Below are 25,861 nucleotides of genomic sequence, written 5' to 3'. Positions count from 1 at the left end.
ATCCAATTTATAATTGATGATCAACTTTTTATAGATATTCTTCTTACTGAAATAAGGGGTAAATCCATTTCATACTCTGCTTTTAAGAAAAAAAAATCCAATGAAAGAGAAAAGGAATTAGAAAATGAGATTACATGTCTTGAGCAGAACTTCACGGAAAACTCCTTAGATTTATTATCAAACAAACAAGATGAGCTTCTCAACATAAGAAAAAATAAATTAAAAGGTCAATGTATCAGGTCAAAGTCTAAATGGATTGACGAGGGAGAAAAGCCGTCCAAATATTTCATTAACCTAGAGACTAGGAACTACATAAGTAAACAAATACCAAATATTGAAAAAGATGATGGGTCGGTTATTTTCGATCAAATGAAAATATTAAAAGAAACTAAATCTTTTTATGAACACTTGTATAAGAAAAGAGAAATTATAAATGAAGAAAGTTTCCATGAAAAGTTAAATAAAATTAAGTGTCCTAAACTTAATAGAGAAGAATCAAATACCCTTGAAGGTCCTTTAACTGATACAGAAATTCTGAATTTCCTTAAGAAAATGAAAAATGAAAAAAGTCCTGGCCCTGATGGTTTTACAAGTGAGTTCTTTAAATTCTTCTGGAGAGACTTAGGAATATTTATCACAAGAGCAATTAACCACTCTTTTCAAATAGGAAACTTTTCAGAAATAAATAAACTAGGTGTTATTACATGCATTCCCAAATCTGGAAAACCTAAACAATTTCTGAAAAATTGGCGTCCCATTACTTTACTAAATGTTATTTACAAGCTAGCTTCAGGAAGCTTAGCTGAACGCATGAAAACTATTCTAGATAAATTGATAAATAATGATCAGACTGGATTTTTGAAGGGAAGATTTATTGGGGAAAATATAAGACTTATATATGACCTTATGTATTATACAGAGCATTACAACATACCCGGCCTTTTAATGTTAATTGATTTCGAAAAGGCTTTTGACACCATCTCATGGAGTTTTATCTCAAAAACACTAGACTTTTTTAATTTTGGACCCTCCTTCAAAAATTGGATAAAAACATTCTATAACGGAATTAAGGCATGTGTGATTCAAAATGGTATAATTTCAGAATACTTTTATCCAGAAAGGGGCTGTAGACAAGGTGACCCAATATCTCCATATCTCTTTCTTCTCTGCGCTGAGATTTTAGGAATATTAATAAGAAATGAAAAAGACATCAAAGGTATAATTATTGATGGAGAAGAATACAAAATATCTCAATATGCAGACGACACATCAATTATAATGGATGGTACACCACAATCATATGATGGCATTCTTAGGGTTTTAGACTTTTTCGCACAAGTATCAGGCTTAAAAATAAATTTTACAAAAACAAAAATGGTTTGGATTGGTAGCAAAAAATTTTCAAAGGATGTATTTCATCATTCACGATGGAAACTTAGTTGGAACAATTTAAATTTTGAGCTTCTAGGTATCAAATTTTCAGTTAAATTAGATGAAATGGAAGAATTAAATTATTTACCAAAATTGTCTGAAATTAGAAGATTGATAAATCAGTGGAAGTTAAGAAAATTAACACCAATTGGTCGAATTACGATAATCAAGACACTAATAATACCAAAGCTAAATCATTTGATACTAGCATTACCCAACCCAAAAACTGAATACCTAAAAACTTTTGAACATGATATTTTTCATTTCCTATGGGGCTGTAAAGTTCATAAAGTAAAGAAAAGTACAATTATACAAGATTATAATCATGGGGGTCTCAAAACGGTTGATTATGGAAATTTTATCACAGCACTCAAAGCTTCTTGGATGAGAAGGCTAATTAAAACTGATACAAAATGGGTAAAGCTTTTAGAATCAATTTTGAAAATTAGTATCTCTGAAATATGGAGAAATGGTCCTAATTATTCGTACCTTCTATGTAAAAAATTAGAAAATTCTTTTTGGAAAGAAGTGCTCCTCAGCTGGTTAAAAATAATTGAACAAACGCCACTTAGTAGACCCCAAATTATAAATGATAATATATGGCACAATCCCCAAATCACCATAGACAATAAATCAATATTTATCAAAAGTTATGTTAATAAAGGATTTATTTTTGTTAGTGATCTGCTTAATATAGATGGAACATTTAGAAACTTTGATGAATTGAAACACATTAATCCAAAGACAAATTTCATAGAGTATGCAAGTTTAAGAACTGCAGTTACAACCAGACTACATACACAAGATATACACTTACCAAACCTACAGAACACATTACAATATGGACCAATTGTCCCTAATCATATTCTATTGTTTATTAATACTTGTAAAGGTTGTAAACCCATGTACAACATACTATTAGACAAAAAAAGAGAAATATGTACATCGATATCAAAATGGAGAGAAAAGGGTTATAACTATTCACAAACTTCTTGGAGTAGAATTTTTGAACTCCCTTTTAAGTGTACACAGGAATCAAAACTACATTGGCTGCAATATCAAATACTTCATAGGATTGTCCCTACAAATAAATATCTTTTTAATATAAAAAAAGCAGAATCTGCTGTTTGCACCTTTTGTAAAAAAGATGAAGAAAGTATTGGTCATTTATTTTATGAATGTAATATAGTAAAAGAATTGTGGTGTGATGTTGAAGAGTGGATTTTTACACAGTTTGAAATCTCGATTACATCTGATATTCAATCAGTTCTTTTTGGAAAATACAAAAATAAAGAAAGTTATAAATTTTTTAACCTGATAGCTCTTATTGTGAAGCAATATATTTTTTCATGTAAATATAAAAGTAATCCGACACCAAATATACATGCCTTGAAAAAGGTCATAACAGAAAGAATCTTAACTGAAAAATATTTGCTGTTGAAAAGATGTAATTATAAGGAATACGAAAGCCACTGGCAGAATATCTGTGAAAAATTGTAGTTATAGAGATAAGTTTGTTTTTTTTGATTGATGTGAACCCTCATATCATTTCATTTGTTTCCAGTATAGCATAGTCTATACTTGTATTGTAATCCACCTGCATAATCTCTATCTCTCTCTCTCTCTCTCTCTCAAAATCAGCTTCACTTCATATGAAATATACAAAACTGTACTATTAAGTAGAAATAGTATAAAGACTAGGTAATATGTTTATAAAAATGTTACAATCAGTATTATGTTACATATGTACATGTGTTGTGAAATGAAAAACCCAATAAAAAAAAATTTAAAAAAAAAAAAAAAAAAAAAATTTGGGATTAAAATAATTTGTCTTTGCTTATATCAACATCATAATATATTTTGATATATAATATATATCAAACGGTCGTTTGAGATACAGGTGGAATACAGTGTAGTGAGCGACCAGCGCGCTAATTTTTGGATGGCCGACTGGTTAGAACGGTGGACGCTCACTGCTATGAGAATTGGTTCCAGATCTCGTGAGTTCAAGGCTGGGGCGGAGGTGGAGCTCCAATAAGGTGTATTTCTCTGATATATATATATATATATATATATATATATATATATATATTACAATATGTAAACTTTATGGCACTTCATTTCCGCGCCTCACCATTTATTATCCCAGCGAGGGCCATTTCTGGGCAGTCTCCGCCCCCGTGCGCTGTCATGTTTTGTAACCATTTCTTCATCTGGTTCCCATCAGTTGTTTTGTGGATAGAAGTGCCTGTATCAAATATGTTTTCATTTGGAACTTTGTTTCATATTGTTAATTACGAATTTACCTAGTGGATAACTTTAAAATTTACAATTCGACATTAGACTGTAGTGCAAAATTACAAAATATATAAAGAAGCTTTAATATTCTTTTTTTCCCCTAAAAACAAACATATCAATGATAAACGCCTCATATATTTGTATAAAAACCAAATGCTAAGACGAAATATTTCAAAATAGTTACGAATATTTTTTTTAATATACATTGAGAAAAGAAACTTTAAGAGAATGACAGAAAGATATAGTTTTTGGACAAACCTGGGTCATTAAAGATCGACAGAATAAAGTTCGAAGGCCCATTGGATCCTAGAGCATTAGCTTGGTTAACGATGTCAACACTGTATGCAGTTGCATTATTTATTTCTACACTCATGGATCCCGTGTCATCGATAACAAATACTACAGACAAACCCGGTGAAAGGCAGTTGTAACAAGGATTCTTGTAGTTCATACCCATGATTTCTTTAAATGTTTCAGTTCCCAAAATGGATAGAAGTCCTGTGCCTGAAATTGTAATGCAAAAATAGCAAAATGATTGTTTGATGTTAAAGTTAAAACACATGCGTAGTTTCTATTTCTGCTTACCGTTCCCAACAAAAAAATCGTAGGTCGCCTGTATGGCTGCCTCCCCAGCCAGCTGATGTAGGTCAAAATGAGGAGATAACTCTGGACTGGTTGTTTCTTTGTTTATACCCCCTGTGGCGGGAATGTCCTTGCTGTTATCATATGGACCGCCATGACTACACTTTCCCATGTTTGGCGGAAACTGTCCTGATAATCAAACCTGAATTATTTTTTCTAGTATACAATCTTAATTAGTTATAAGAAAAAAATTCAGAATTAAGAATTATATAAGGAATAAGGAATCATTCTTTGAGTATTATGAGGTGATAATTTTGGTCGGGGCGTGATCAAATCAATAAAGCCCGAAGGGCTTTATGATAGATTTGATCACACCCCGACCGAAATTATCACCTCATAATATTCAAAGAATGATTTCTTATTTCTTATATTTATAAAATTTTAAACCATCGTACGGTTAAATATTTAAATATGAATAAGCAAACCCCGCTGGCGCCTCAATTTGGCTTTATGAGTTATATAGTACAAAATCGATACGTAGCGTTATCACAGGAAAAGACACTGGAAAATGTAATTATACAAGAAGAATACCAAGGATTAAATGTGAACAAGCCATCGGTTTCGATGTAAACTAAATAATTTGCTTTACTGTCGTACAGTTTTTACCTATAGGTTTGTTGATGTTCTGGTAGCTGGTGTATCCACTGGTCAGGAGCTGTCCGTCAGAGCGCATGTTGTCAACACAAGACTTCTGCTGAACTCTGGCGATAAAGGAGATGAACTACTCATATAGGTACAGGTAGCATTTATTTCTCAACCATTCGAACACATTACACTACAATGAACTTCATTAAATAATTTCTAATGATGAACTTAATTAAATAATTTTTAGCGCTTAGTGAATCTAGTTTATTTATACATATTCTTGGATAAAGTTCATCGTCAACTTACGCCTCTTTGGTATAATTGCAGCTCGTACAAGTGACTTTGTCGGAATCAGACACTTTATAGGGAAGAGATTCTCCCGAAATTCCTGAAATTATATATTCATATGCTAGTATAATGGAAGGAAAGACATTGTAGATATCCAATGCCAACAACTGCACATATATAATAAACGCTTCCTGGAAAAATTCTTTTTAATGTTAAAAAGTAAATAAATAAAAATGACGTTACTTGTATGAATCACATACTACATGTATACATAGGCGTCAGAACAGGAAAGGCTAGGAGGACTTAACTCCCCCCCCCTCCCAATTTTTTTGCAAAACTTTCACATCTATCTTTTTTTTGGGGGGGGGGGGGGGGCTTTTATATGTCTAGCACCCCCTCAATTTGCTTTCGACCTAACTGCTGTAGTAACACTATAGATTGTCAACATCATTGTCTGAGGAATTCTACGCAGAAGTGGAAAACTGATTTGTTGTTGTGGCACAAACATGGCAGCAGTTATAACAAACCATAAAAAATGTTTCATATCACCCTAAATACCAGATTCATCATTCGTCACCAGAAAAGGGCCATGTTGACTTTGGTACGCTCGTTCCTTCTGTATGACTTTGTCTGTCTAGCTGTCTCACTGTCTATTTGTAGGTACATTTAACCTTTATTGTATCTTAAAGGGGTGTGATCACGATTTTGGTCAAATCCCCCCCCCCCCCAATTTTGTTATTTAAAACAATGATTTGGTAATGCATTTCCAAATGGTCAGCCAAAATTTTAGTGGCAGTCGTACAGTTACATTGGTTCAATGGTTCAATCATCTTCCCAAGTCAAGGGTTTCTGATCCGCTGTGCTCTACATAAACCCTTGACAGAATAGGCAGAGTTTGACGGGGTTAAAAACCTCGCACGCTGGTTGGTGTCATACAAGTTTGCGTTATCCAATAAGAAACGTTGTTTCAATAATAATGTTAATTGTGAATTGATCAATGTTGAACCGTTGTCAAATAAATTTGAGACGGAATAGTAAGTATTTGACTTACTGATATCTGTTTTTAGTCCGAGTGAATCCATATTTTCTACGAATTTTATTTTGTTCATGGGAGCAGCCTTATTGCTATACTGTTTCTGTTTATAAAGCATTCTCGGATTGGTCAGAACAAAGGTCACGAAGGTTTAAAAATGAGTACTCTCACTAGATGGCGTAATCGTTAACCCGCATATGTGTTGTCTTTCCGGTCAAGGGTTTATGTAGAGCACAGCGGATCAGAAACCCTTGACTTGGGAAGATGTGGTTCAATATACCTGTTTCAATTCTTTTTCAAGCTGATTTTTCTATATCTGCAAATTGGTTTTGAACAAAAATACACAGCACCTAATGTTTGTCACATTCGTTTTACATCTAAACGTGGAACTTTTTGTCAACATTCAAAATGTAAACAAACATATGACCTGAGCTTTGTTTCAAACAAAGAATTGTGAGCTCTGTATCTCGCTTATAATTCGTAGACTGATACTCAAATTTCGGTTGATAATGAGAAATACCTTACTAAAGCATTACAAACATTATAAATGGAAAAAACATTGACCTACATCGTGACTATACCCCTTTAATCTTCTTAACAAGACAGAGATTTTATGTCTGGTCAAATAAAAGGTCAGTGTTAAGGGTCAAGGCGAGCAAAGGGTCGTAGTAATGTATACTGGTAGATATATACTTGGTCATTTGTCTGCGATTCGGAATTGGAACAACGCATATTTCCCCTTAACTTTCATGTATAAAAATGTGAAAAAATTATATAGATAGTTGTCAGAGCTACGCCCAATATGTATAATTGGATGAATCATCGTTACACAACCTGGTAAAATACAGAGAATCTCATTTGATTAACGGATATATTGCAACATTGAGCCTTGATCAGCGGTTTTATCATCCAAATGTCAGCGTTGGAAAGGTTCCACAGTTGGAGTGGTATATCTCATTAGCACTGTGACACTGCTTTTTACATTATCTTTACCGATATAATTTAATTCCGGTTGTAACGTGCTTTCCGATTGGCTCAAAAAATACTTTATATCGTATAAAAGAATGTTGCCTACGTCATATTAAAGTATTAAACCGCCTGGCGTTACATTGTACAATTTGATGTCATTTTTTAAAGGTCAAATGACTGTTTTTATGTATAATTTATAGGGGAAAAATAAACTACAAGCAATGAATTCAAAATTCATTAGTTTTATACGATATAAAATACATTGGGGCAGTTTACGCTTTATAAACTGCGAAGCGATTTTTTAAAAAGACATCAACATAGTATTCTCTTTTGAGAAGTGGACAGGCATAGCCTATATCAACTTCTCTTCGAAAGCCCTCATATTTTGATTCTGGAAAACGTGTAAAGGTCTGAACCAAAGACGGCTTACGCTTCGATCCATGTTTCGACTCCAGTTTCCCTGAATTTTCGTTACAGACCTACTATTTCTACGTTTCAAACAATTTCAAACATTATTGCATCCATTTATCACAAAAAATCAACTCTAACCGGCTGTCATATCATTTTCGCAACTTCTACATCTCGGCTTTAAATTTTGTGTATCACATTGTTTATCTAGGTCAGCGCAGATTAAATGTCTATGTTTCGGATAAAATTGGAACCTATTAACGACATTAATTTCGAAAACGTAACTGAAACAACTTAATCTTACTATGTACAAACAAATGCTGAGTTACAAAATTATAAAGTGGTGTTTCTTCCCTTTTAACCATCTCTTATGGTGATAATTTTGCTCTACATCTGTCTTTAAACATTAAAACGAACATTGATTAATATAGCATACAAGAAAGATTAAAATAAAGAGTTTTAGTTGTTTTATGTGACACAGTTACTTATTTTATCGTATTTATATTGTTAATTTGTCTTCAATTATAAAACCACACTATATACGACTTTAAATTATAAGAAAAATACCTTTAATCTAAAGTCTACAATTGGAACAATACTTTCCGTTTTTTCCGACTCTAAATTTTCTACTTTTTAAACCTCCTATAGTGATCTCATAATTTAAACCCGGAATGTAGAAGTTGAGAAAATGATTTGACAGCGAGTTAGTATGATTTGACAGCGAGTTAGTGATGGTTTTTTGTGATATATGGATGCATTAATGTTTAAAATGTAGAAATAGTAGGTCTGTTACGAAAATTCAGGGAAACTGGAGTCGAAACATGGGTCGAAGCGTAAACCGTCTTTGGTTCCGACATTTACACGTTTTCCAGAATCAAAATATGAAGGCTTGCGAAGAGAAGTGGATGAAATCTATGCCTGTCCACTTCTCAAAAGAGAAAAGTCAACATAGGTAACAACATACATGTAGTTATAACTGACCTAGCTCTTGGCACACGCGGTTTCCAAACATTTCCACCCAGTTTGTGTTGCTGTAAAACTCCTGCAGTGTAAACAAATATTCACCAATCAGATCTCTCACAGCGTCCCAGTTCGGGTTGGCGGTCTGTGATTGGTGGATTATGTTGTCCCTAAGGGTCTGAAGAAGCAGATGTCCTTAAAAGAAATAGATAATAATATTACATTCGAAAATGAATTGTTGAAAAGTTAAAGATGGTTGGACTGATTTTATATCAAATCTTATGTACATAATAACAAGGAGAAGTACTTTTGGAAATTTCAATCAATTTCCAAATATAGTAGAAAGCAAGGAAAATGGTCACAGGGGGCTTTTACACTAGGGTTCTGATTGTTGTTAAAAATTGAAGACCAAAATCCAATTTACCTGGTACAATTTGTTCACAGTTCATTGTTCTGGCGGCGACATCTCTATAAGTTCTCTGAGCCAAGTTGTTTTTGTTCACGATATCTATTATCGTCTGAGCGAAATGTATGAGTGCGTCGTGATCTTAAGAATAAGATTTTTTTTCATTCAATGACACTCAGATGCGTTTAAACATGTAAAAAAAATAACATTATTCAGAGAATTTGTTCATTACCAAAGAACGTTCTGATTGTTCCATCGGGATCAGATGCGTTGTATTTTCCAGGACTAATGACGTTGGCGATGACGTCAGAAGTAGCGTGATAAATGGCGGCTTGTGTAATGCTGGCATGGGTGTAATCAGGTCTTCCATCAGTACTCTCTTGCGAAGGTAGGAAACCTCTCGCTAAGAGAACGCAACATCCCAGCAAAAATAAAACGAATGTCGGCATTCTTGTAAATGCACTTCCCTTCGTTGTATCTCTAAATTTAATTTCAGGTCTTTTATACGCAAGACTGGCCACACCCCTTCGGGATTTATCAGAGTCTTATCAAACATTATATTAATTCTTGTTCATAGAACCCTGCAAAGTTGAGCAAATATATCCGTTTTTCTACAAAAAGATTGTTACCTAAAAATGTTTTTCTTGTGCGATACATAAGTACTTTAGTCCATAGCCAGATAAGAAGACGTGCAAGTGTTTGATTTATTTGAGATGCAATGTTCAAAGTGAACAAACCACAGGTACCCGAGATAAAAGTGTTGAAGGTAAGATTAATATCTCGTCATTGTGCAGAAACGGTAGATCAAGTGGGTAACACCGCAGTAAGAAACAAATGGCGCTACTGTCAGCGGTAGGTACACCAGACATGGAGGGCCTGTGACATAGACTGTCGTCATATCCCCAGTGACAGCCACATGGATAAACAGATTAATCAATGTCAACTCAATACAGCTCTCCGAACTGGAGAGTTGAGCTCTTCCGAGAAAAACAAACGTTTAGAAATCAGATAAAAAAAGACAACACCACATAAGAAATTTTCAAAACTTGATATAATAAAGCAAATTTACAAAGGTACTCAATATCAAGTAGAGCGAAAACTGTATATCCCGTATTTTATTGAAATTACTCAAAAGAATGTTACTAGTCGAAAGGAAATAGTATGCACACAAATATGTTTTAACCTAACTGAAAGTGCCTGCACATTTGTTGTCGAGTTGAGTCGATGTGATAAACATTACGTTACAGGGTATCTAAATCTATGGAAGTATGAAGTTAGATCTGTCAATGATAATCTTGACTAACAATTTTTCTCAGAACAACTTGGATACCTGTTATCATAAGTAAAATTCACTACTGCACTGCGGGCTTTTAATATATGAGTTCAATGTCAAGAAAATTTCTAAGGACTTCATTTTAACGCAATTTTCTTTACAGATAAAACACAATTGAAATCGATACTTCAACAAAGCCAGCGATTACTTCTTTGCAAAAAACTCTTATCTTCCAATCAAAAGACATTTGAAATAAAGTATACGTGCATTGCAAACGGTTTTAAAGTAGTCAAGTGTTGATTCAACTTGTGTAAAGGTGTTCCAAAGTGTCCACGGGTAAACCTTGAAAACATCTTTCACTTCTTTTTTAGCTCACCTGAGCTGAAAGCTCAAGTGAGCTATTCTGATCACATTTTGTCTGTCGTCCGTCTGTCCGTCTGTCCGTCCGTCTGTCCGTCCGTCTGTCCGTCCGTCCGTCTGTCCGTAAACTTTTCACATTTTCAACATCTTCTCAAGAACTACTTGGCCAATTTCAACCAAACTTGGCACAAATCATCCTTAGGCAAAGGGGATTCAAAGTTGTGAAAATTAAGGGCCACACCCGTTTTCAAGGGGAGATAATTAGAAATTAATGAAAAATTTCGAGAAATTTTCAAAAATCTTCTTCTCAAGAACCAGAAAGCCAGGAAAGCTGAAACTTGTGTGGAAGCATCCTCAGGTAGTGTAGATTCAAAGTTGTGAAAATCATAACCCCTGGGGTTAGGTTGGGGCCACAATGGGGGGTCGAAGTTTTACATAGGAATATATAGAGTAAATCTTTAAAAATCTTCTTCTCAGAAACTAAACAGCCAGGAAAGCTGAAACTTGTGTGGAAGCATCCTCAGGTAGTGTAGATTCAAAGTTGTGAAATTCATGACCCCCGGGGGTAGGGTGGGGCCACAATGGGGGGTCGAAGTTTTACATTGGAATATATAGAGTAAATCTTTAAAAATCTTCTTCTCAGAAACTAATCAGCCAGGAAAGCTGAAACTTGTGTGGAAGCATCCTCAGGTAGTGTAGATTCAAAGTTGTGATAATCATGACCCCCGGGGGTAGGGTGGGGCCACAATGGGGGGGGGGTCGAAGTTTTACAAAGGAATATATAGAGTAAATCTTTAAAAATCTTCTTCTCAGAAACTAATCAGCCAGGAAAGCTGAAACTTGTGTGGAAGCATCCTCAGGTAGTGTAGATTCAAAGTTGTGATAATCATGACCCCCGGGGGTAGGGTGGGGCCACAATGGGGGGGTCGAAGTTTTACAAAGGAATATATAGAATAAATCTTTAAAAATCTTCTTCTCAGAAACTAATCAGCCAGATTATTTTTTATAAAGTTGAAACTTGTGTGGAAGCATCCTCAGGTAGTGTAGATTCAAAGTTGTGAAAATCGTGATCCCTGGGGGTAGGGTGAGGCCACATTGGGGGGGGGGGGTGTTAAAATTTTACATAGGAATATATAGAGTAAATCTTTAAAAATCTTCTTCTCAAAAACTAATCAGCCAGGAAAGCTGAAACTTGTGGGAAGTATCCTCAGGTAGTGTAGATTCAAAGTTGTGAAAATCATGACCCCTGGGGGTAGGGTGAGGCCACATTGGCACATGGGGGGGGGGTGTTAAAGTTTTACATTGGAATAAAGAGTAAATCTTTAAAAATCTTCTTCTCAGAAACTAATCAGCAAGATGATTCTTTTTAATTGTTAAGACTTTGGCTCCAGGACAATTCTTCGGCCTCACAAGAAGGTTCAGAGTTTGATGTAGCTAAATATCCCATATATAAACAATTGTAAAGGATCTTTTTGAGAACTGCAATACTCAACATGTGATATGACTATAAAATTGAAGCAGGCAGCTATTTTTCATTAGAATCTTTTTGTATTACTGTTTTGGGTTACTGCCCTTGATTTATTGATTCTTGATTATTTTAATTAATGCATCCACTGTTAACCAATTAATGTGATTATTATTTTTATACAATAATAAATATTCAATGTATATAAGTTGTTCTGCATAAGTAGTTTTGGGTTAGGCTGGATTAGTTTGTTTATTTTTGATTTCCAATTTTTAGATACTATGAATTATTTTAGGCTGGCACATATATAGGGACAGTGTCTATTGCATTGTAACGAGTGACTGTTTGGGGTTAAACTTGAACAGATACGGAGAAATTGAGGGTGTTGACATCCCTGCTCTTTCTAGTCTTTGTGTTTTTCTAACCAACGATACAGAATGTGCGGTCATTTCTGCCCTGTATCGCATTGATACAAGTGTGCCGTCATACCTGCTTGTATTGGTGGTGGTTGCGGCGGAGCACTAGTGTATGGTCATCTCTGCTGGTGTTCTGGCCTTTCTAGTGCAAGTGTGTGGCACTCCCTGCGTTAGGTTGAGCTGTTGGCGCAAGTGTGAGGTCATCCCTGCTTGCGTTATCTCTGCTTGCATTAACGTTGGTACCTGTTGAGTTGCGTAGGTGTGCGGTCATCCCTGCCTGCATAACGTTGAGTCCCTATATATGTGCAGGAGCGGTGATTAAAGTCTGCTCTTTTAAATATTTTCAGCAATCAGGGCTATCCGAGTTCCAAGGGGGAAAAATGGATTTTATTTATACAGGATCTACATGTATTAATGTACATTGTCCATGACTCCATTAAGCTGACTTTATCATACCTATTGTTCCTCAGGTGAGCGATGTGGCCCATGGGCCTCTTGTTTCTTTAATCGATTATAACTGTCCCTCAGTGTAAGGTACCCAGTAAGTGTATATGGTACGAGAAACAGACAGAGAGAACCTAAACCAGTTTTGGATGGTCAAGATGAGTAGAATAGAACAATTTGAAATATTAACAGAAGTAAAAGTTCATCCTATTCAAAGTAAAAAAATCGTTTAAATACTTTAAGAATTTAAATATACTAACGGTATTTAACTATAATATTATTTTAAAAACAAGAGCTGTAAAATCGCAACATGTCACAGATCACTATACATCTGAACCTAATTAACTGTAAGACAACACGGTTTTTAAAATACCCCTAGAAGATAAAAGACGAAGGGTTAATGATATTGTTGCAGTTTTTTATTATGAATTAAGAAATGAAGATAATGATTTTTCTATTGATCGACGTATCAAAGAAAAAATTGACCGGAAAACTTCATCAATGCGCGTAGCGCATTGATGAAAAAGTTTTCCGGTCAATTTTTTCTTTGATACGTCGATCAATAGAAAAATTATTATCTTCATTTCTTATCATTTAATAAAACATTTTCAAATCAAAAAATGTGAAGTATCATTGATCAAAAATGTAAATAATGTAAATGAAGCGGCGCGTATGAATACAAAATAACAACAGCAACAATATTCAAAATGGATGCGCCTTCAGCTGATGCAGAGCTATTGAACTGAATTTAATGGATTAAACACAAATAGTGAGTTAAAATCTGAACCGGCTGAATTGAAATCGAAAGGAAAATACATGCGATAGCTTGTGATATTATTCACTGTGCAGAAAAATTCGTAATAACACTAGTTTTCATGTGAGATCGATGGAAAATGCAACTGGACGTAACCATCCAGGGAGAGGCGATCGTGGACGAAAATAGTTGATATGTCGACAAAGAATAGTATGTATAAGCGACTTTTGTAAACATTGTGGTAACTATATAGCCAGTGATGTATTTAAATGGTATACTATAGTATCTGCCGCTTGGAATTCGCCGAAGGTGTTGATGCATTGTACTCAAAACGATGCTTATTCTGAATTTCTGATGACCGATCATGTAGGGTACTGTGTAAGTTTAAAAATCATCGTTACCAAGTTTGAACAGCAGTGTTACCGTGAAAGTGTATGGGCCTATATGTTCGTTATGATTATTCTGGAAAAGGAACAGCCAGCCTCGCAGTAATGTTGATTGATCTGAAGCAGACGAAATCGTGAGAAGACGCTTAATTTTCTATTTCGTGAATAAGATATTGTGTTTTGTTTATTTTTGAAGGTTAGACTTTCAAGTTTTTATGTTTATAAAGTTGTGTTTTGTTTGCTGACAATAAAACAGACACAACTTTACACTTTGTTGACAGTGTTTATTTTGGAAATTCCCGTTCTATAAATAGTGTTAGATCAGAACAGTTGAGAAAAGTAGATCCGGCGAAAATTTTATTGATGCAGGTATCAAAGAAATTTTTCGACCAATCAGAAGCGCCGATATCTCATCAAACGAATAAATATTAAATGATAATTACATCACGTGTCACAGTGTGGAAGTGTTCTATCCCTTCGTTTCCTTTTATATAGAACACAGAGACAATATAATAAAGACAACCCCCGATTGAGAGTACATTGTAGCTAAACTCTTTTCATAAGAAGCATCACAAATCACACAAGGTATTTAAAACAAACGCATACCTAAAAAATAACATATTATACTCAATGATGCTGAAAACTCAGGCTGTAATGTTTATTGTTTCATCTACCAAGGACATACGTTGGCTTCTGGAAACCAATACGCATGCTCAGAATTACGGAAAAGGTGCAATCTTTTCCTAGCCAATGTTTATGTTTGTCATTTGTGCTTATAAGACAAGCATTGCCCAGTCCTTTGTAAATTTCGTGGAAATACCTTATATTCATTTAAATCTCGGCAAACAAACGTTTTGCATCGGACTAAAATTTTTTTTCGGGAATCCTCAACAGAGCCCAGAAAATAATGTTTTTCTGTCGAAAGGCTTAAAAGTTGCCATTGCCAGCTATATATTTAATTGGCTATAAAAGTTAACAGGAAACTTATTTTTTGTTTTTTTGTTTCTTTATCATTTATATATTCAAATACAGACAATACGCTCGTTCCAAAGTAAGAAGATAATCGGCATTTATTTTCGCACAATCTAATTAAAATCAAACTTGCAAAATCGATCCTCTACGGTACCATATGTACTCGAGATAGCGTATCGTACAGGAGCAATGTTTTGTTAAACTGACCTTTCGCCTTGCCATCTATGGACTTTAACAACCAATCAGTTAGTGACAGACCTACATCAGATTTGTAATTATTAAAACGCCAACATTTTATAAACTTGTTTATTTTTTTATTTTTACTTCAGACAGCGCTAGATCCCTAATCCTGTTTAAAAGATTGCTTGCATATCTGCTTTAAATAAAATGTTAAATATGATATCCACTTAGAAATCATTACTTTGAATAACACATATAAGCATATAAGATAAATATTCTCTTAAGTTTGACAAACAAAATCCTTGTAGAGTATTGAAAGTTTTAAAAGTAATTGATATAAAAAAGAAAAAAAACTTCACAATGTTAATGATACCACGTGACCCATGGAAAGGTGAGCGGATGTGAAGGAACAAGATGGAGGAGGGGCGGGAGGGGTGACAGGACCCGGGACCCGGCGTCACTGACACACACACAGCGACACCTGGCGGACCGCCACAGAGTTAACTACTGGATCATAAAATGCACAACTTAATCACAGGTAAGACTTTTGTCATTTTTCTCCCGTTACCTGTCTTCACAATGCACGTGCACTAGATGTGCAATTGTTTTAATTTTAGAATTTTTTTCTGTAAAATATTTTCAATGCTTTTTTAAAATTATAACGGAAAGCTTCATTTAATATCATATTACATAAGTTTTATTACAAATTTTGTTTTGATTCTTGTGCCTGATATAATCCTTATTTTATATGAGATTAGACAATTTTCGTGAAAATCCTAAATTCTAAAGAACACATTCCTTTTCATAAATTCTATTCATACAATGGATAATAAAGCGATGTGTAGCGTTGTCCGTGACTGACCACCTTCCTGGGGGTCTCCATCACTCATCCCGGTCCACCATCTTTGATTCAAGGTCAATTATGACAAGTGACCAGAGGGCCTTTCTTTTTGTTCTTACTTTGTAGATGCGTTAGAAGTCTATGAGCGTTTTAAGACTCATTCATGAGTAAATTTGAAAAATCATTCATACTGTGAGATAGATAGATAGATAGATAGATAGATAGATAGATAGATAGATAGATAGATAGATAGATAGATAGATAGATAGATAGATATATATATATATATATATATATATATATATATATATATATATATATATATATATTTTAAGGATTAAGGACAAATTTTGACTTCACATTTTTTTTTAATATAGACATAAGGAAAGTTATAAATAATGGATCAAAAATGAGATAGAGACAGATAGATGGAGTTTTTATTCTATGTTATTTAAATTATACATATTAAAGCTCGATAACTAAAATCTATAATTAATTGCATCCGGTATTGTTTTATTTCTTTTACATGTACTTTATAAATTTGAGACAATGTTCTGGAAAGATCTGAAGAAAAGCTTTGAGTGAAGTCATTATTACAGTTCAACACCGTGTGTTTGAAGTGAACATTTTTACGAATGTTTTATGGCTGAAGTAATAATGATTACAATTAATTATAAAAGTTCTGTAAACATGGCTGTCCCCTGTTGTTAATTAATAAAACACTCCACCTGACACTGGGTTAATGAACGATTAGCGAATGAGCGTACGGCTGACAGGCGACAAATAATCTCCATTTCTGACATCCATACTACAAAAAGAACAAAACAAAATTTTAAAGCGTAAAATAGTTAAAATGTACAAATTGACATAACACATCTCATTGTGCAAAACACGTGAATCAATTTGACTAAAATGCGCAGTAATAGTAAAAAAGAATTTTAAACACGTCCGCTTTATGTCCAATAATGTTCACATGCTAAAACATTAAATTTATATTTCAGCTTTTAAGAAAATATTTTTTTCTATTTAATTTAGAAGTACAACACGAGAGGTGTTATGCAACTGAGTTAAATTAAGTTTGTGTACCCTCTTCGAAATGAGACACCGTCGATGCCTTTACACTTCTTGGTTTCAGTCGTCCTCTTGCTGTTGGCCGGGGGTCGTTCTACCGTCCCTGTGGGGTCAGTGCTGATGCCAGGGTCTACACCCTCCTCCCCAAACCCCAACCTGAGGGACTGTCTGGTCCACGCGGGCTATTACAACGTCTCAGACTCGCCCGCCCACTACAACAACGACTTCGCCAAAGCGGTCCACAGGTGGTGCAGGTAGGCAGGGTACTCACATCATCAGGGGTCCGAATCCTCTCATTAAAATCATCAGCCACTCTCCAAAAAAAAAAAAAGAATAAAAAAAAGAAAATACTTTATATCAATAAAAACAACGGTTTTTTTGTTTTTTTTTATATCTGAACATTGTAAATTTTAGGAATTCCTTCAAGAATTTAAAGAAAAAAGTCTACGAAGAGATGCAATCCAACAATTAATGAATTCATTCATGAATTCGCGCAGATATTTTTTTCAGAGAACCGTTTACTTAATTTAATAATAAACCTTTGACAGAAATAATAAATTAATACATTTATGAACTGTGACCCATGTGCTTTCAGTGTCTATGAAGCCGTGCTGCCCTGTGCTGAGAGTTCCGCCAAATCTAATCCTCTTCGGAGCCCCTCTGACTGGTTCTTCTCTCTGATTTTCAATTCCTCCATAGCAAATCACACGTCCTCTACTATATGCCAGAAACTTAGCAGTAAGTGCCACGCCAGATCAAAATGTAAAAACAATTTGGATTCGTTTAGTGTTACATTGTTTTGACCGTGCTACCCATTTGGTTTTTTCAGAGTTTGGGAGGAAGTTGCGCTGCATGGGGAAGGCCCAGGAGTTGCGGGCCCTGAGGTGTGTGGATTCTCTGACCAAGCCGATTAAGAAGGCCCTGATGAAGATATACCTCACCAACATGTCCATGGTGGACCTCGCGCAAAAGGCATCGTGTCTGTAAGTGTGAAGCTCCTCTTGCTCGATAGAATTCATATACAAGTAAAGTTAAGCGTGTTATTAAATCAACATATATAGTAGTAGTAAAATATCCCTGAAAAGGTCTTGCATGGGGACCAATATATTTGTATTTGATGTAATTACACTTTGCCTGAATAAATGTATACAAAGATATTTATGCATTAAAATATTATGCCTACCTTTTTATTTTGATTTTATTAATAGGATTTCAGCCGCCACGGCTACGTGCTTTAGAGAAAAGGTCTCTTCATGCAGGGCATACCTCAGGGACTACATCGGCGCGTATAACTTAATATTTGGCGGGAAATGTATTGCATTCCTCCGATCACGTGATAAAAACGAGACTACGACGGACGATGCACTGACCCCGCAGTCCTTGGACCAAGAATGGATGACCACAATTCAAAATTTGGTCAATGAAGGAAACAAGCTGAAAATATATCAACGTAACGAAAGTAGAAGGGGTGACATTATATCGGAGGTAACAGACATTCCTAGTACACCAACAGCCCTTACAACCCCCGGTTTCATTTTCACAGACCTTGGAATAACCCGGGCCAGTGTTAAACATACCCAGACTACCGCTAGCGTATTTATGGGCACCAAATCTACCTCCAGATTTATTTTTGACTCCAAAGGCCGTGATTTGTTTCAGACGTCTACTGCGCAGGTTTCTGTACAAGGTCCAAGTACTACAGATTCCGGGGACTCTGGGGACACGCCCACAGGGTTTGGTGGCTCCATAGACAATGTTGCATCACGTGATGGATCCAGTGGAGGAGAAATGATCACTGCCCAGCATATCGCACTATTATCTATTATAACGGTTTCTGTAGTTCTTTTTGGGTACTAAGAAGTTTATTTTTCATCTAGCATGGCGTCTAAATGACTGTGATTTTGAAATTAGACCATACCTCTTGGAAAACCCGTTGGTTACTCTCAACTACTCTACCCATCCACCACATATTTGCTCTGGGGGAAGATAAAACTAGAGTAGGATTGTATTGCTGATGTAGTGGATTTTTGAGTTAGGGAAGAACTGATTTTTAGGAGTTTAGTGAGATTTGAGTCTGCGCCCTCATTGTATCACAGGGTTTTAAACCTGTCTGAGTCATATAAATCGACTCATACAGTTAATATATAAGATTGTAAACATGAGAAATCCATCCAATAAATATGATGTATATTTGTATACGTATTGAATATATTCTCTTTTCGTTTTTTAAAGTCTGAATTAAATAATGTTATGCCTCCTAAGGGAAATATGTATTGTTTTTGTTCCTACAAACCGTTTCTAATTCATATGCGTATTGATACATATGGTTTTCGCTACACTAGTATGGGTATGATATTACCTGAATACGTATGTTTTGTTGGGTCTATCAGCTTGTTAATTAATGGGAACGTTATAGAAAATGACGGTAAAACAAATGACGAGATCACTGCGACATTAATCATGGTGGACTGGGCTCTCTGGAATGTTCTTTATTTGTATGAAACAGATTCGTGGTAGCTCCAATACGATAAAAATCACTGATGACAATCAACTTCTGACAAGTTCTGATAAAGAAGACATAGAAAAATAAACTTTGTGAGCCTTTTTAAAAGCCGGATATATTGCTTCTCATCAAAAATATGTTGTACACATGTTGTATCATCTATTAACTATAAAATTAACGGCTTACAATTCAGAAACATGTTTACAAAATAAAAACAATAGAACATAAGCCCAAAAAAATACGTATTATGTCGAGAATCCTTTGCGTAGTTTAACAATAAAATTAATATTGACCTTTAAAATTAATCTTGAATCTTGAAGTATCACCGAAGTACCATAACGCTGGTTTTTGGAGAGAGAGAGAGAGAGAGAGAGAGAGAGAGAGAGAGAGAGAGAGAGAGCGCATATCTATCAACGTAACCTTTAGTTTCGGCCAAGTTTAGCCTCTAGACCTTTCTTAACGGTAAAAGGAGGACACATTTAATGTACAAATTTCTTTGATTTAATGTGATTGTGATCAACTATAGGATTTTATCAGTTGTGACGCTGCCTCTAATCTCCGTAGCAGTGACAGAGACCGTCCACGCAATGAGGTTTACCGTGGATACAGTGGAAGCTGCAGTCGTCCTTCCCAGTACACGCTGAAAAATACAAATAGAAAATTCAACATACTGAAATAGCAACAAACAGCCAGTCTCGGAATGTTGGAATACGAATGTCTTTAATTGGACCAAAAAATATGGGGTCTGATCAACATTCTTTTTTATACCGATAAAGCACTAACTAAAAGACGTCATGCCAACTTTTGCTATAATTCAAAATAACGTATTAAATGTCTTTTATAAGCCTTGGAATGATTTGTTAAATGTCTTACTTTGACCGGTGTTTTCGGTACAGGTACATATATGGTGGATACAGTTGACGGAACCAGTTGAGCAGTGAACCAGTTGACAATCATCGTCATGCTGACACGATTCACTGTACACTGTAACGAATCAGACTAAACATCAAATATTACTGTACGTAATTACAAAATATCACTGTACGTAATTACATTTGGGGCGGGGGGGGGGGGGGGGGCAGATATTCAAGTTAAAAACTTAAAACCTATTCAGCTGACCGTCATCTAAACTTTAAATTTACTGTAGATCTACAGTTTCTGTAACAGAATTACCATAATTTAACATTAAATTAAATCTTTGTATATACGGTAAACTGTAGACTAAACGATAGCGGCATAATACTGCAATAAAAACAACAGGCCGCATAATACTGCAATAAAAACAACAGGCCGCATAATACTGAATTACTATAAATTTATTTGAAATGTAGGCTTTGAAATTAATCCGATCTTAGGAAATTTGAATTTAAAAAAAATCAGAAGTATTTTGTTGATTATCAGACATTAGTTATATTACCTGTGGCAAAACAAATAGCCAGAATCCAGATTGTCTTCATTTTTCTTGCTCGGGATACGTCGGTGTGTGTAGGTACAAACAGAGCACTGGTTGTCCCCAGTTCTTATCTGTGTGCTGGACAAAGTGTAGATAATGTATGTGTCGATACACATACACACGTAAACACACAACCAAATACACTCTAAATGGAATATCATCACGATTTAATCTTTTAAAAAGAAAACAGGAAAAGATAGAGAGATCGTCAACTGTTTATTCATTTCCGCGAAAAGATATTGTCGTGAACTACATATACACGAAAATCAAGAAATTAAATACTCAGACGTATTTTTTTGAAATCGAAAAATTTACAATTACGATTCGAAATTGACGAATTCTGTGGTTTAGTCATAGCAATGCAAAGCAGGCAGTGATTTAGAATCCGAGCGGTAGAGAGTTTGAGGGAAAGTTGTTGAATTGGGCGCCCACTCCGGTGTTGACTCCGGTACAGATATCGACGTCACATCCGGGACACATCCTGCCGTTATAAGCAAAGAACTGCCTCTGGCGACACTCCGGGGGGATCAGTTGGAGGGTGCAGGCCTGGGCCGGGCACCTGCCGCCCTGAGTGTAGCGCCCACTGGGTCTGCCCCCGGCGTAGTTACTCCCAGCGTAACCATTGGGTCGGTAACTCTGACCTAGAAATGTCACCGCGTAAAGGATCAGAATTTGATTGACTGAATCATAAATTTACGATTTCATATAGTTTAAAAGAAGGTTTTTGTGCAAATAAGAGTAGCATTTTTCGAATTTTTAAAAAAACCAATAACTTTTTTTTTTTAAATGTGAAAAACAACAATGTAATGTTGCTGCTGTAACGAAGAATATTGATCAAATGAATAAAACAATAACACATGTTCCAAAAAAACCTCGTTTACTTACCATGTACTAAATTTGTGGACACTAAAGTCAAGACAATCAAAATAACTCCGTAATTCATAATCAATAGATCTATTCTATGCAGCAGGAAATAAAAATACGGGACAACTCAACACGTTTTATGTTATCCTACGTATTACTGAAAAAACATTGACACCGCAGCCAAAAATAAAAAATGTCATAAATAGAAATGATGGCCAACGTGACGTCACAAGACAAATTAATTTCCTGCAGACCAAGGTCGTAAAGTCACAGACCGAGACAATTCGTCCTTCGCTTGCAACTATTGAATATAGTTTCCAATTGTCCGAACGTTAAAAAGATGTTTAATATTGCATATTAGGAAAAATCTTTCAAATTTATAGCAAAAATAAACACACCTAAATAAGTAAAAATAAAGTTTTTAACAAGACAAATTCAGAGCATGCGCTGATCTTGAAACACGTGATTAATGAATTATTTGTTTATAAAAGTTGAATGCCCGGTCCCAGTGATCAACACAAAGTATTGTGTCACACTGTTGGTCTTCTAATCACCAATGATCTAAAACTTTGATCAACATCTAGAACATGTCCAAACTATTGTTTCTGCTTTGCAGGTTGTGGTCAGCACAGAGAATATCAACGTTTGGGATTTCCCCAAAACTGTCAACTGCTGACGTCACAGTGGCTACCGTGCAGGCCATTAACCTATTTCGAGAAAGAAGACTTCGCTCTATTTGACGTCGAAAAATATTCAGCCAATAGAAATGACCATGCATTTAATTCCTGCACTGATTACGTCACATTGATTGTGTATTTATACATGGAGTCCGACTAGGATTCTTCACACCAGTACACCAGCTGTCCACTATGAAGTGTTTTCTCTTCGCTGCCTCTCTAATCATCGCCATTGCTGCCACTGAAGGTATGTTACATAGTCATGCTGCTTATACCAAAGTCAAAGCAATAAAGAATCAAGACGTTTTCGTTTTCGTAATTGTGCATATTGACTGATGTGCATTCAGGTTTGCATTCGATATATTCTCTATTATTTTTTTCCCTTCAACTTTTTAGGTAGGCGATACGGCGAGAAAAGAATTCCTATAAAGAAAGAAATCGTTCACGGGCCTAAGATTGGCGGTGGAATCATAACAAAAAAGAAGTCAGGTTTTTTGGACGGATTTCGTGAAAGAGGATTCCTTGGCGGATCAAAGAAAGGACTTGAAAAGCCAATTATCAAAGAAAGCAAAATAATACCAGGAGAAAAGGGCCTGCTTCCGGAAAAGCCGTTAGTGTGTCCCCCCAGACACTGCCTACAGACACAACAATTCATTCCACAAGAATGCAGAAGACCACAGTTCTTCACACACAATGGAATCCAATGCCCGGACTGTGACATCGACATCTGTGTGGGAGGTGGACCATTAACCCCCGGGGGTGGAGGAGTCTGGGGCGATGGTCTCGGACCCAGGGGACCTTTCGGACCCAGAGGAACCATCCCTGGAGATCTCGGCTGGCAGGGAAGATTTGGTTCAGATATTCCTTTGGTTCCCGGTGGAATTGATTCTCAGATCAACGGAGGACTGTTCCCAGATCAACAGTTCGGTGGGCGGTTCGGTCAGGGTGGGCGGTTTGGTCAGGGAGGTTTAAATGGAGATTTGGGCGGATTCGATCAGTTCGGTATTCAAAATGGCGGACAGTTCGGACCCTCATTTAACAATGGTAGAAATGGACTTGTTAATCGTCTCAATGCAGGTTTCGGAGACTTTGACCCCTCTTGGAACACAGGAAATGTTGGGGATTTCGGGAATTCTTGGAATGACAATACTCTACCTCTAAACAGGCGGTCTAGTTTTGTCTAACTTATTGAAAACTGTGATATTTATATTTGCTTGTTTGTATAAAATGCACATGAAATCCCTTTATAATAAAATATTGATGATCTAATTACTGCTTTAAACTTGTGATCTTATAGTGTATGACATTATAGTGTATACATCAATAAAACATAAACGTTACATAAAGCGTAGGTATTGTTTTTAATATAACAACACGTTGGTTATAAAACAAAAAGATGGGATGCTATTTGGAACGCCGATTCAGTTCAGTTCATTGATGAAAATCTACTGTAACATTTTTTGTTAGTTGCTTTTAAGTCAACGGATGATTTTGATTTATATTTAACTTTTTTTGACATTTGATATATAAACTATACTGGTTGGTAAACAACAATAGAAATATGTATACAATACAAATCATATTGATACTAACAACGAAACAATTTAATACTTTTTACCACTAAAAACTGATTTTAATGAAAATAAACAAAAGATGAACTAATTCGTTAAATTATTATTTTGTCGGAATATTTTAAGTCAGCTAATGGTTCAAAATACCCGGAAGAGACCCGCTATACATTAAAATGATGGTGTCATAGGAATCCCTCCTTCAAAGATAGAAATATTTTACGACAAAGATCTGTTCCCTATAACTTGTGTTTTACTTTTTTGCAACCAAGTTATAAAAGGTGATTTGGAATACCCCAAATTAAACTATGATATACCTGGTGTTTGTAAATAAAAATTACTCAATGCGTAATATCTAACAGCAATAAAATTGTTACATCAAAAATCCTTCTATAACTCACCACGTACTGTACCAATAATGATAAAACTGATACGTGTAATGCTCGAATGACGAATTTCTTTTTTCCTCTCTGTGACAATGTTTGTGAAATGGAATTTTTCAGTAATGGCGATTCACCAATTGAATTATAAGAGCTCTCCTTATTTTTACGCAAACGACATGGTTATTCATTCTTTGTCTGTTTATGACTTAAAGTCAATGTTGAATGCATTAGAAAATTATACAGAGAAATAGTCGTTAACGGTTAATGTAAAGAAAACAAAAATAATGGTTTGCAGAAATTTGGTAATTTTACGAAAGACGATGTATGGTTTTATAAATGCGAACAGACTCAAGTAGGGAACAGTTTTTATTATCTCAGACTTCTGTTGAATTACAATGGCAAATTTCATGTTACTCAAAAACAATTGTCATTACAATGTATGAATGCTCTGAGGAAATATTGTAATGAGAGTTTTAATACTGTGCCGCATCACAAAAGAGATGGTGATCGTCGACCTATCAACAGCCGATATTTTAGCCATCCATCGAGTTCCAGGTAGGGTAGGGGGTAGGGGCGCACCCAGACCAGTAATCGCCAAATTCAGCGATACCGATACAAAGATCCGTTTATATGTGTATTTATTTATCATGTGTATCTCAATTGTCTTGTATATGTCTATGAGCTGTTCAGCTGTTGACCAATAAACAACACAATACAGGAGACCAGCAAACGATTCAATAGAGAGTATTCCTTTAAAATTATAAACCGAGTCTTTCTAAAGAGAGTATTCCTTTAAAATTTTAAACCGAGTCTTTTTAAAGAGATTATTCCTTCAAAATTATAAACCGTGTCTTTCTAAAGAGATTATTCCTATAAAATTATAAACCGTGTCTTTCTAAAGAGAGTATTCCTTTGAAATTATAAACCGTGTCTCTCTAAAGAGAGTATTCTTAAGAGAGTATTCCTTTGAAATTATAAACCGTGTCTTTCTAAAGAGAGTATTCCTTTAAAATTATAAACCGAGTCTTTTGAAAGAGAGTATTCCTTTAAAATTTTAAACCGAGTCTTTTTAAAGAGAGTATTCCTATAAAATTATAAACTGTGTCTTTCTAAAGAGATTATTCCATTAAAATTATAAACCGAGTCTTTTTAAAGAGAGTATTCCTTTGAAATTATAAACCGTGTCTCTCTAAAGAGAGTATTCTTAAGAGAGTATTCCTTTGAAATTATA

The 25,861-nt window shown here is 35.2% G+C and overlaps 5 protein-coding genes across 6 annotated transcripts in view; 2 read left to right on the top strand and 3 right to left on the bottom strand.

Moving 5' to 3' along the window:
- The window catches only part of LOC128175502 (uncharacterized), a 34,768-nt gene extending 25,612 nt beyond the window's left edge, over positions 1-9,156 (bottom strand). The window contains exons 1-7 of the mRNA XM_052841149.1: positions 9,039-9,156; positions 8,636-8,809; positions 5,263-5,344; positions 4,978-5,072; positions 4,315-4,500; positions 3,988-4,233; positions 3,566-3,679 (exon numbers count right to left, since the gene is read on the bottom strand). Of these exons, the coding sequence (XP_052697109.1) occupies positions 3,566-3,679; positions 3,988-4,233; positions 4,315-4,500; positions 4,978-5,072; positions 5,263-5,344; positions 8,636-8,809; positions 9,039-9,063 (922 nt within the window). The 5' untranslated portion in view covers positions 9,064-9,156. The remainder of the gene's footprint in view (positions 1-3,565; positions 3,680-3,987; positions 4,234-4,314; positions 4,501-4,977; positions 5,073-5,262; positions 5,345-8,635; positions 8,810-9,038) is intronic.
- Positions 9,157-15,744: 6,588 nt separating this feature from the next.
- LOC128175461 (uncharacterized) lies at positions 15,745-19,449 on the top strand. 2 transcript variants are annotated; one of them, XM_052841101.1, is made up of 5 exons: positions 15,745-15,808; positions 17,247-17,436; positions 17,778-17,920; positions 18,012-18,165; positions 18,391-19,449. In XM_052841101.1, exons 1-5 carry the CDS (start codon positions 15,790-15,792, stop codon positions 19,037-19,039), a joined length of 1,155 nt encoding a protein of 384 aa, XP_052697061.1. In that variant the 5' UTR covers positions 15,745-15,789; the 3' UTR covers positions 19,040-19,449. The 2 variants fall into 2 exon arrangements, with proteins under 2 accessions (XP_052697061.1, XP_052697054.1); XM_052841094.1 differs by having other exon boundaries at positions 15,769-15,808; positions 17,147-17,436.
- Positions 19,450-20,163: 714 nt separating this feature from the next.
- Positions 20,164-21,260, bottom strand: LOC128175484 (serine protease inhibitor Cvsi-2-like). Its single transcript, XM_052841124.1, has 3 exons — positions 21,103-21,260; positions 20,559-20,669; positions 20,164-20,325 (listed from the first exon to the last, which is right to left on the bottom strand). The coding sequence occupies exons 1-3, from the start codon at positions 21,140-21,142 to the stop codon at positions 20,237-20,239; spliced, it is 240 nt and encodes a 79-aa protein (XP_052697084.1). The 5' UTR covers positions 21,143-21,260; the 3' UTR covers positions 20,164-20,236.
- An 81-nt stretch (positions 21,261-21,341) lies between these two features.
- LOC128175479 (uncharacterized) lies at positions 21,342-22,180 on the bottom strand. Its single transcript, XM_052841112.1, has 2 exons — positions 22,024-22,180; positions 21,342-21,779 (listed from the first exon to the last, which is right to left on the bottom strand). The coding sequence occupies exons 1-2, from the start codon at positions 22,079-22,081 to the stop codon at positions 21,517-21,519; spliced, it is 321 nt and encodes a 106-aa protein (XP_052697072.1). The 5' UTR covers positions 22,082-22,180; the 3' UTR covers positions 21,342-21,516.
- A 602-nt stretch (positions 22,181-22,782) lies between these two features.
- On the top strand, positions 22,783-23,948 carry LOC128189755 (uncharacterized). Its single transcript, XM_052861506.1, has 2 exons — positions 22,783-22,926; positions 23,076-23,948. The coding sequence occupies exons 1-2, from the start codon at positions 22,872-22,874 to the stop codon at positions 23,861-23,863; spliced, it is 843 nt and encodes a 280-aa protein (XP_052717466.1). The 5' UTR covers positions 22,783-22,871; the 3' UTR covers positions 23,864-23,948.
- Positions 23,949-25,861: the final 1,913 nt, after the last annotated feature.

The sequence above is a fragment of the Crassostrea angulata genome, chromosome 1, assembly GCF_025612915.1.
Source record: "Crassostrea angulata isolate pt1a10 chromosome 1, ASM2561291v2, whole genome shotgun sequence".
Lineage (NCBI taxonomy): Eukaryota > Metazoa > Mollusca > Bivalvia > Ostreida > Ostreidae > Magallana > Magallana angulata.
Note: the sequence above shows the minus strand (reverse complement) of the source record. Positions and strands in the feature narration are given on the sequence as shown.

What these genes read in the sequence shown, in the direction of transcription:
- LOC128175461 (XM_052841094.1), top strand. Translation starts at nt 17,222, where the DNA reads ATGCCTTTACACTTCTTGGTTTCAGTCGTCCTCTTGCTGTTGGCCGGG. An exon ending in GCGGTCCACAGGTGGTGCAG is followed by an intron (nt 17,437 to 17,777) that starts GTAGGCAGGGTA and finishes ATGTGCTTTCAG; the next exon opens with TGTCTATGAAGCCGTGCTGC. An exon ending in TATATGCCAGAAACTTAGCA is followed by an intron (nt 17,921 to 18,011) that starts GTAAGTGCCACG and finishes TGGTTTTTTCAG; the next exon opens with AGTTTGGGAGGAAGTTGCGC.
- LOC128175484 (XM_052841124.1), bottom strand. Translation starts at nt 21,142, where the DNA reads ATGAAGACAATCTGGATTCTGGCTATTTGTTTTGCCACAG. An exon ending in GGCTATTTGTTTTGCCACAG is followed by an intron (nt 20,670 to 21,102) that starts GTAATATAACTA and finishes GATTCGTTACAG; the next exon opens with TGTACAGTGAATCGTGTCAG. An exon ending in TACCGAAAACACCGGTCAAA is followed by an intron (nt 20,326 to 20,558) that starts GTAAGACATTTA and finishes TGTATTTTTCAG; the next exon opens with CGTGTACTGGGAAGGACGAC.
- LOC128175479 (XM_052841112.1), bottom strand. Translation starts at nt 22,081, where the DNA reads ATGAATTACGGAGTTATTTTGATTGTCTTGACTTTAGTGTCCACAAAT. An exon ending in GTCCACAAATTTAGTACATG is followed by an intron (nt 21,780 to 22,023) that starts GTAAGTAAACGA and finishes TGACATTTCTAG; the next exon opens with GTCAGAGTTACCGACCCAAT.
- LOC128189755 (XM_052861506.1), top strand. Translation starts at nt 22,872, where the DNA reads ATGAAGTGTTTTCTCTTCGCTGCCTCTCTAATCATCGCCATTGCTGCC. An exon ending in CGCCATTGCTGCCACTGAAG is followed by an intron (nt 22,927 to 23,075) that starts GTATGTTACATA and finishes TCAACTTTTTAG; the next exon opens with GTAGGCGATACGGCGAGAAA.